Source organism: Rhinolophus sinicus, linkage group LG11 (assembly GCF_036562045.2).
Source record: "Rhinolophus sinicus isolate RSC01 linkage group LG11, ASM3656204v1, whole genome shotgun sequence".
NCBI classification, from domain to species: domain Eukaryota; kingdom Metazoa; phylum Chordata; class Mammalia; order Chiroptera; family Rhinolophidae; genus Rhinolophus; species Rhinolophus sinicus.
Window position 1 is genome coordinate 54,207,120 of NC_133760.1, and position 9,496 is coordinate 54,216,615.

At 54.0% G+C, this 9,496-nt stretch overlaps 1 protein-coding gene across 1 annotated transcript; it reads right to left on the bottom strand.

The window, feature by feature from the left end:
* Positions 1-3,462: 3,462 nt before the first annotated feature.
* ATP6V0E2 (ATPase H+ transporting V0 subunit e2) lies at positions 3,463-9,469 on the bottom strand. The gene is made up of 4 exons (XM_019739397.2): positions 9,255-9,469; positions 7,813-7,860; positions 5,577-5,690; positions 3,463-5,159 (listed from the first exon to the last, which is right to left on the bottom strand). The coding sequence occupies exons 1-3, from the start codon at positions 9,356-9,358 to the stop codon at positions 5,597-5,599; spliced, it is 246 nt and encodes an 81-aa protein (XP_019594956.1). The 5' UTR covers positions 9,359-9,469; the 3' UTR covers positions 3,463-5,159; positions 5,577-5,596.
* Positions 9,470-9,496: the final 27 nt, after the last annotated feature.

The window sequence follows — 9,496 nt, forward strand, 5'->3', positions numbered from 1 at the left end:
AGCTTCCACGGCAGCCAGCAGCTGTTTGTAGTAATGTCTCCGCGGTTTGTAGTAATGAGCTGCCGTCCGCGCCGCGGCAGGAGCCACGGGAAGGCGCCAGAGGGAGCTTTGGGGTGGGCATCGGCTTTCGGGTCGCGCGAGGGGCTATTTCCGAGAGCGCCGGCCGGAGGAAGCCTCTGAGCGCACCCCAGCCCGGAGGCCGGTACAACTCCCCAAGCCTGGGGCCAGCACCGAGCGCGCAGGCGCGGGCTTCCGCGGCCGGAAGTGACGGAGTTGCACTACCTCCAAGCCGGAAGTTGCGCGCTGCTTTCATTGTTGCCGGTGCTGCTTCGTACTAGTTGAATACTGGTGCTAGTTAGTGGCGTGTCCTTGGAGAGCGGGCTCACACGCTCCAGGTCGACGGTGGCCTAGTCTTCCTCCTCCACTAACCGGTCCCCAAAGCCCCTTCCACGCGGGGCTCCCTGAGCCGCGGGACTCTGACCTCCCGAATGCGGCCCGGGCCTGGTGCGCATGTGCAAGCAGAAGTGACCCCAATAACCATAATGATCGTCGAGGGTCTCTTCCTGGCTTGGGGCTAACAAGGAATTAGTATATAAATGTGTAGCATCATTTTCTTATATCTAATTCCTTCCATACTGGACCTCTTTTCTGTGTCTGTTGGCTATTTGCATATCCATTTTTGAAGTGCCCATTCAACATGCTGGTGTCCCTCTCCATACTCTGCTTTTTCAGAAATTTCCTGGTAGTTTCTCACATGTTTCTTTTTCCCTGAGAAATTTAAAATCAGCATAATCTATTCTAATATCCATTCCCTTATCCTCCCCAAAGCATTCTTGTTTTTATAGAAAGGACACTACATTCGTAGATTACGTTAGAACATTGGACATGAAACAAACACAGATACATAAACAGGCCCCAGATATTTTTCCTGGCACTTACTTCCCAAGTCCCATAGCACGTATCAAAGCACTCAGGGTGCTTACCACTTCCTTTTCCACAAGATGGATCAGCGTGGTGTCAGAATAAATGCAGCGTGGAACGAATGAGTTAATATGTAAAAATAATGTGATTAATAGCTAGCATTTATTGATGAGCTAGGTACTCTAATCCATTTTCTCAGCTCATAGTCACAACCTGTACAAGGCAGGCACTATGATGATACCAACTTGGCAATAAAACTGAAGCTCAGAAAGATTAAATAACTTTCACTCAACTGCTAATCGGTGGAACTGGAATTTGAACCCAGGCAGCCTAGTTTTCAATCTGCACTCTCAACCTCAAAGCTGAGCTGAAAGGCTCAGGCAAGGTGAATGGCTTCGGGGAGGCTGGGCAGAAAGAAAAAGACAAATATGTTTGCTGAATCAATTGCTGCAGGCCAAGGGCACGGCTGTTGCACCTGTTCTTACACCCGATCAAGGTTGCAGCCTGCTGTGTGAGACACAGGATGGGCAGGTGAAGAAAACTACCGCCCTAATGTCTCCCAGGTCTTTGTCAGGGGGCGAAAGACTGACCTTTTGGGGAGGGAGGAAAAGCTGTGCTGCCATCATGGCCCTTGATCCTGAGATTAGGGAGCTGAGGTGGGGGTTCTGTTGGTTTCTGAGAATATCCATCCCAATCATACCCCCACCCCTTTTAAGGGAAGATCCCTGCAGGGTGAGCTCAAGGTTCTACTGGGCTCAGTGCTTCATCCCTCACCTGGCCTCCAGGGAGCCACCAGCTCATTGGTGGACCACGTGGTGCTCGGATTAGTCTGCTCAGACAACCAATAATCCCCTAAAGCTTCGCTGCTTCTGTCTGCCCAGGGCGTGATCTCCAGGTCAGAAGCTCCAGTCCTGCTGCGAAAAGCTCACGGGGCAGCCTGGCACCCAGGATACCAGTTTCCACCAAGGTTTCCCCAAACTCTTTTCACAGGGGATCTGGGTTGATAAACTGATCAAATTTTATCAGTGACTTGAGGGGTCAAGATTCTAGAGTACTGGTTTCCAATGTGTGTGTGTGGGGGGGGGGGGCTTGCCCCACCTCCCAGGAACATTTTTTAGTGCCTGGAGACATGGTCTCCACCAGATTTCATGTCTGCTTCTCACATCCCAATTGTTATCAATGATCTACTTCTGTTCAAAGTACCCCAAATGCATCAAGGGCCTTGCTTTAGAAGCTTCATCAGGGACGGGTGACTCCATAGTCTGCAGTGTCAGTAACCCGTATGTACCCCACTGAGAACTTGGGCTGGTGGGTGTCCCTATTCTAGACTGGAGTGTGCCAGTCTCTCAGGATGTTCAGGTGGGAGAGATCACAGAAAGTTGTTGGGAAGCCTGGCATCAGGGCCTCAAGTGGGCAAGGCATCTTAGCTCTTTGCCCTTTGGCTTCCCCAAGCAGTGCCTGGCACTGGATAACTGGTCGGTGATTATCACCGTGTTTGTTGTTGTTACATATCTTTGAAGGACATTTCATCCAGGCTATGGAATCGTCTGGAGAATGGCCACTGCTCCCCACTAACAACCATGCTCTAAGTCCAAGACCTCAAACATCAGCGTGACGCTCTCCCCTTGACAGTCCCTAAAACTGGTCTCTCTGGAGGTTTCTATTCCGCGTGCGTGTGCTGCCCTCTGTTGGCCATCCGGTGTGTGTGCAGCTTAGCTTACCTCAGCCTTTGTTTTCTCCAGGGGGCAGCTCCTCCTGCCTCCTTGACAACCTCTTCTATCCTCCACGCTGCTCTTCACCTGCCCACCCCATGAGCACCAGCATTCATTCCAGGGCTCTATTTTGGCTTTTCTCACTCTGCACCCCAACTCCTGGCCTCAGGGGTCCTCAGGGATTTTACAGTGGACTCCCACCTCTTCCTCCTGACCAACCACTCACTGGACATCTCCTGGGATGCCTTGACACATCCAACTCACTAGTGGACGAAGGAAACCCCAGTCACCATGTCCCCTCTGGAACCTGCTTCTCTGTGGCCCGTCACGGCAGTCCCAGCAGCCGGGGACTGAGCACCTCCTATTGCACCACAGGGCCCACCGCCCAGAGCAGGCCCCATAGATCTCGCCTCCTCCTCCCCCATGGCCAGCACACTGGTCCCCTCAGCTCCCACGCAGACCTTCAGTTGGCCCACTTGTCTCGCCCTCACCACCTCTCACCTACAGCCCTATCACCACGCTCCTGTCCATCATGCACCATTAGAGATCATTCTAGAACTCACACTGGGTCATGTCCTCCCCCCTCCCGGCATTAAAACCCTTTTGTGGTTTTACGTTGCCCTTTGGATGGATCCAAGCTGCAGTCAGGTCCCGTGGTCATGTCCCTCCTCTATGTGCCTCCCTGTCCCCAAACTTCTTGCGGTTCCTCTCTGGCCTTGGAGTGCCAGGTCCTTCTGCTCACGGACCCCTGCCGTGTGTAGGAAGTGTCTCCTCGCCCAGGCCAGGCGCAGAGCAGGCAGATTTAGAAAGAAGGCAGGCCATGCCCTGGGAAGATTGGGGACCTGCTTTATTGCACAGCCCAGGAGATGTTCACTCTGAAATTGGGGGCAGATGAGTGGTGGGCAACACTCCACTTGGACAAGTCCTCCGTCTTCCTCTTCCTCCTCCTGCCAGACTCATTCTGGGCAGAATCGGGACAGCTGGACTTTCCTTCAGGTCTCAGGAAAATGTACTTCTGCGTCCACATCCCAGAGGGGCGGCTCCAAGCAGCTGCCAGTCCTCTTTCCTGTTCCCCAATCCCCCCACTGAGGAAATGGGAATCCGGTGGGTAGGGGTGGTAGTCAGCAAACTCGGCCTCAGCCAGGACTCTGCACCAAACAGTAATTTCCCGCCACTCACGAGTCACTAGACATGGATTGGGTTTTTCGTACAAGCCACACTCAACACCCCTCACTCCAGGAGGGCCGCAGAGGTCAGGACGAGAAGGGAGTTTGAAAGGGGGGTGGGGGGGATGTCAAAGGGAGGCCCCAACCTGAGCTCTGAGCAACAGGCCAAAGCCCAGGAACAAAAAATTCCAGTGGGACACCATCACATTGTTCCAAAGACACCGCCGTTCCAAAGACAACAGCCACTACGTGGGAGGAATGCCAATCAAATAAATAGTCAATAAAAACGTGAGCTTGGCATCTTCCCCCCACCCCCGGGAGGCAATGTGGCAGAGCAGGGACCCCAATAAGCGCTGGGACTGAGGGCCAGTGTCTGAGGTTTCAGCTTCAACTCTGCTGAGAGAAGTGAGGGCATGGGCTGGGGGTCCCAGCTCCCTTTGGTCTGACATCTGCAAGGTCTGCCTCCCAGTGCTCGTCCGCCCGGGCGCCCCTCCACTCCTCACCATCCCAGCCCGCTCTGAGACAGACAGGTCTGGCGCTGGCCTTAGGAGCTCAGTGTCCCCAAACCTCAGCGACACCTGTTCCTCTTCCTCCTCCAGCTCCAGGTGACCAGGTGCTGCTGTGAGGGGCTCTGAAATCTTCCCCCCTGTGGCTGAATGAGGCAGAGTCCAGGCCTGGGGCAGGAGCAGCTTCCGTTTCTGAGCCTCTGGGAAGGTGCGGAGCTTAGGGGGGTTGGGTAGGGGAGGAAGGTGGGGAGGAAGGTGGAACAGGATATTCTGAGGAAGCACAACGTTCTGAGCAGGCCAATTTTAGTGACTTTATAATGATAAAGGATGCCAAATGTCGAACTTTCAATCTTGACTCAAATTACTGTGTGTGTGTGTGTGAATATTTTTCCATTATTTCAACATTTTCAGAAATTTCACATCTAAATGTGTCAGATTAGAGAATTCCAAGAAAGGCCTTTGACACACCTCGATGGAGCCCCTGGAGGAAGAGGCTCCTGGGGCCACACAGCAGGACCAGGACAGAGCTGACATACCACCCCACCTAAGGCTTCCTCTCTGGCCTGGCCCACGCCAGGCTCGAAGTATCTTGGGCTGGAAGCCCTTCTCTGCAGGACACCTGGCCTTCCAGCATCTGCTTGGGAGGGGAAAGTGGGGGTGTGAGGCTGGGATCTCTCCCGCTCCAACCTGACTCTGAGCTCAGGGCCTGGGTTGGCTGGGGAAGGGGGTACCTCTGGGAATCAGGCAAGCCCTGGGGGAGGGAACACAGAGGGTCCAGGACACAGCTGTGGGGGTAAGGACAAAGAGATCACCAAGGGACAGTTGAGCCAAGGTCATCCGGAGAGCTGGGGTACCTGAAAAGCACATCACATGAAAGGGTCACCTGCTCACTGTGGAGACCCCCTCTCCACCACCCCTTCCCTGGAGAGCCTCCGCGTCCCTGTCTCTGCCCCAGTCACTTGGATGATCTCAACCGTCCATCTGTCCAGTTAGTCTCATCACTCCTGGGCCTCGGGCCTCCGTCACTCAGGACAGATTCTGCATCCCCAGCCACTCCCTCTGGCCTGACATGTTCTGGGGAAGCGCCCTGAGGCCCTGGTCTTCCCTCCCTCCCTGGGACCCAGCACAGTGCCAGGCAGCCAGGGAGCAGGGGTTCAGCACGTTTTGTTTTTGCTGAATAAATATCCCAAGTGAACTCTTATAGTGGCCTTGTCTATTCTCTTCCTCCCACCAGGCCCCTCCCCACCCAAGGGGGCCCGAGCCCCCAGTACCTGGGCTGAGGCGGCAGTGGTCACTCCCACAGGAAGCGCACGTACCAGATGGTCTCGTTCTTCAGCTGTGGCCCGAACAGCGGGTTCAGCTGAGCCAGGATGGCGATGAGCCAGCTACCAGGGACAGCACAGTGAGCGTGAGCTTGGACACAGCAGCAATCTACCAGGCACACCTCACGCAAGGCCTGTGGTCGCATGCCCAGCCCAGCAGATGTAGGGTCAGGCTTCCAGAGTGAGGGGCCCACGGAACCACCCGCACTCCTGCCAGCATGTGGTCTTGGGTTTTGATTTAGGTGTGGTCTGATTTGATGTTCTATAGATTTATAAGATCCCTGAGCCGGGGCTAGAACCTGGGGCACGTTGGGAGCGACTCCCAGCTGGGAGTAGGACAGGGCTGGTGTGATGGGAGGCACATCAGAATCACCCCCTTTTCAGCAACATGAGGAACTACTTCAATATGAAGAGGTGATGACCACAGAGCCCCACTTCCAGGCCTGCTAGGGACAGGACAGGGCCCATCCTTCAGGCCAGTAAGCTCTCCAGGGACCACGGGCCGACTACACATGTGGAGGAGGTGGTCAGGCCCGCCACCAGGACTTCGTTTGTCCCCAAAGACGCTGAAGGTGCACGACTCTTCACACCTCACATGACGGTCCCAATGGTGCCATCTGATTTTGCAGGAAAGACCCAGCTCTTGCACCTCTGAACCCCTCACAGCTGCCGGTCATGTGCCTGATACCCAGAAAGCTGTCAGAAATCATTGCTGCTTATCATCAGCATTACCCTGAGTTTCTGTTGTGTCGATATAATTTCTAGGCATGGTGTTTTCTTCAGTTGCCCCACCTTTCTGCCTGTGAGCATCTGACTGGCAGCCCAGTTTCTCCTCCCCGCATGCTGGATGGGTGTTTGTAATTACCCACATCCTGCCTGTACTCCATCTCCCCTGTGTTCCCAGCCACCATCCACTATGTCCTGCTCTCTGAGCCATCAAACCACAGCCACTCGGGGCCCTCCCCAGGACAGACGAGGACATCTGTCAAGCCCTGAAGGACCAAGAAACAGCACAGAGAAAGGACTTTAGAGATGCTCTGTCCAGAATTCTGAAAAACGATGTCCCCATTTGTAGTTAAGCTAACATCCAAGAGTTGTCATTATGTTTAACAAGCTTTATGTTGTGTTAATAGGAGGTAGAAATACTAAACATTATGTAAAGTGAAATAAGAGCGAATTGGCTAATAGGAATAAATAGCTCAAGGTCTCATTAGATAAAACAGGTTTTAACTGTGTAACATGTACCAAATCTGGAATCAATCATGCACACATTTTTTAAAATGTGGGTTTTATTCTATGTTTCTGAAAATTTTGACAGTCCTGAGAAATGTCCGTTACTTTTAAAAGGCTCTGTTACCTTTTAAAGAATCAGTATTTCATCATGTTTCCTGCCCTATTTTGATTGTTCTGAATTCAAATTACCCCAAACTACCCAAATTTGCTATTTTTAACCCATAAAAGTAGCATAGGAGACCCAGGAAGATGGGATGCCGTACAGGCCTAACATGGCTTGAGCGACCACGAGAGAAGCTTCCCTCAAAACCAGAACATGGGGATGGGTGGAGGGGTGGGGTGTCTTTTTTGTAAAGGGGGGGGGGGTTATTGTGAATTGCAGTGTTAGAAAGAGACCATCTGGATGCTGAGGACCTGGAAATTGAGTCCCCCACACACTGTCCAGGTTCTTGCATCCCTGAGAATGCTCTTCTATGTCCCCAGGGTCCCTCTTCCAAGTTTGGAGTCGGCCTGTCAGCTGTTTCTAAACTGGCTGCATCACAATCTCCCAGGGGCGTGCATTAAAAATGAGGATTTCCAAGGGCAGCTCTTCAGCACTGTAATTTAGCGGGCTGAGGGTGAAGCCCTGAAAGCTGTTTCGGTCCCTCTAGATGATTCTATGTCCAGTCAGGCACGGAAAAGCACTGAGCTGGCCCAACTCGCTCATTTCCTACGTGGGGAAACTGCAGCCTAAGCTTGTCCAGGTGCCACATTCGGAACCAGAACCCGGAGACCCTGACTTCCGACCCATTGCTCTCTCTGACACTCCAAACTGCCTTCTCGCCTGTGTCACAGACTAAGTCTTTCAAGGACGGACTCTGTCACTACGAGGGAGGACAGCGGGGAGAGCAGGGTGAGGGAGAATGGAGGACAAAGGCACTTGCTGATTCTGAGCTGGGTGAGCAGTACTTACAAGAGGTAACAGCAGACGGCGGTGGCTACCAGCATGGTGATGATGACTCTGCAAAGGAAGACGATGTCAGGGCGCTGGGCGCAGCCAGTGCCCTCCGAAGGCCTGGCCGGAGCCACAGAAAGAGCTCCTGGGGTCGGCCCCTTTCCCGCTGGCCTTCCCGCTGCCACCTGAACACAGGAGGCTGAGTTCTACTCCGATGGAAGATAAAAACGCTAAGTGTCACCTCATGGGGAGGCCGACCTTGCACATCCCAGTTACGTTACAAATCCTTCCCTTCATCTCCCTGCTCCATCACCCACTATTTCTCCACCTTAATGCAGCCGTGTTGGGAACAGACTGCACAGAGCTGCATTTGCTGCAACCCGCCATTGAGTAGTCTCTGGAATTCAAAATTGGGCAAAGGGAAGGAAAACAGAAGGCTGGAAGGCAGGGCAAGAAGCAAGGAAGCTGTGAGCCATCTCTGAGACAGAGTGAGCGGTTATAGAGAGCACAGGGAATAGCTACCTGTGTCCACTCGAAGACTGGACACAGAAGCTTAAAATGCAGCAGGAGAGACGTCAGTTAGGCAGAAGAAAGAACTCACCAAGGTTGGCAGGAGAGGTGAGGCACTAAAATGGTTTCCCAAGTGAAGCTGTGGGACCTGAGCTCTGTAGATGTTGAACAGAGGCAACACCTATAAGTCCAAGCGCCTCCAGCCAAAGCTAAACTGAATCTAATGCAGACCCCGTGACCTCTGGGCTAAAGCCCTTGAAGTCGGTGCCAGAGAATCCATTCTTGATCCATTCTTTCAACATTACCAAGCACCATGGGCCAGTCCTGTGCTGGGCACTGAGGTCTCCAGTGGCCAGTAAGCCAATCTCCCACCTCCAGGAACTTGTAATCAAGAGGAGAGAGCACTTTACAACGGAGGACAATATGAATTAGAAACCGGAGAATGGTGCAACAGGCACAGAAATCTGTTTGGGGACCTTGACAAATCAATGATACTGGCTGAACATTCAATACATAATACGTGTCACACACCGCTAATAGTTTCACATGTGTTACTGGGGGTAATCCTCACAGCGGCCCTAAAAGGCAGGTATCATCATCACACCCATTTCACCTATGAAGAAAGTGAGGCTTGAAGGGGTGACATTCGCTCAAGGTCACAGCTGGTGCAGCGTGGACACACTGCACAGGGGCTAGCCACAGCCTTCACTGGCCAGAGGGAGTCACCCCCAACCCTCCCCGCGCCAGCTGGCTCTCCGCCTTTCTGAAGACGACCCTCTCTGCCCTTCCCCCCCACGCCCGCCCGTTTGTCCCCAGCTGCACGCAGCCCGGCGCACACCCGGGAGGAGGAGTGCGGCGCCGCATGTGCCTCGGGTCAGTGCTCGTGCACTTCGGGCCACCACCATCGGGGAGGGATCCCCAGGGAGGCCCGGCCCGCGCGCGTCCCTTACCCGCGGTTGGGTCCTTTAGGCACGAACCAAGGCCCGGCGAGGCCGATGAGGCCCCAGAACGTGGTGAAGATAATGACCGGGAGGGCGAAGGAGTGCGCCGTCATAGCGGGGCGCGGGATTTGCAGGTCGGGGTGCGGATGGAGCGGCAGGTGCTCCGGGAGCGCAGGTCCCAGCCGGGCAGTGAGCGCCGAGCATGCGCAGCAGGACAAGGCCGCCCAGGGAAGCGCGCTCCGCCGGGCCGA

Bases quoted from the DNA above. Each gene is read 5' to 3' on its own strand.
- ATP6V0E2 (XM_019739397.2), bottom strand. From the start codon at position 9,358: ATGACGGCGCACTCCTTCGCCCTCCCGGTCATTATCTTCACCACGTTC. The intron at 7,861-9,254 runs GTAAGGGACGCG...CTTCCTTTGCAG, and splicing joins CCTAAAGGACCCAACCGCGG to AGTCATCATCACCATGCTGG. The intron at 5,691-7,812 runs GTAAGTACTGCT...TGTCCCTGGTAG, and splicing joins GCCGTCTGCTGTTACCTCTT to CTGGCTCATCGCCATCCTGG.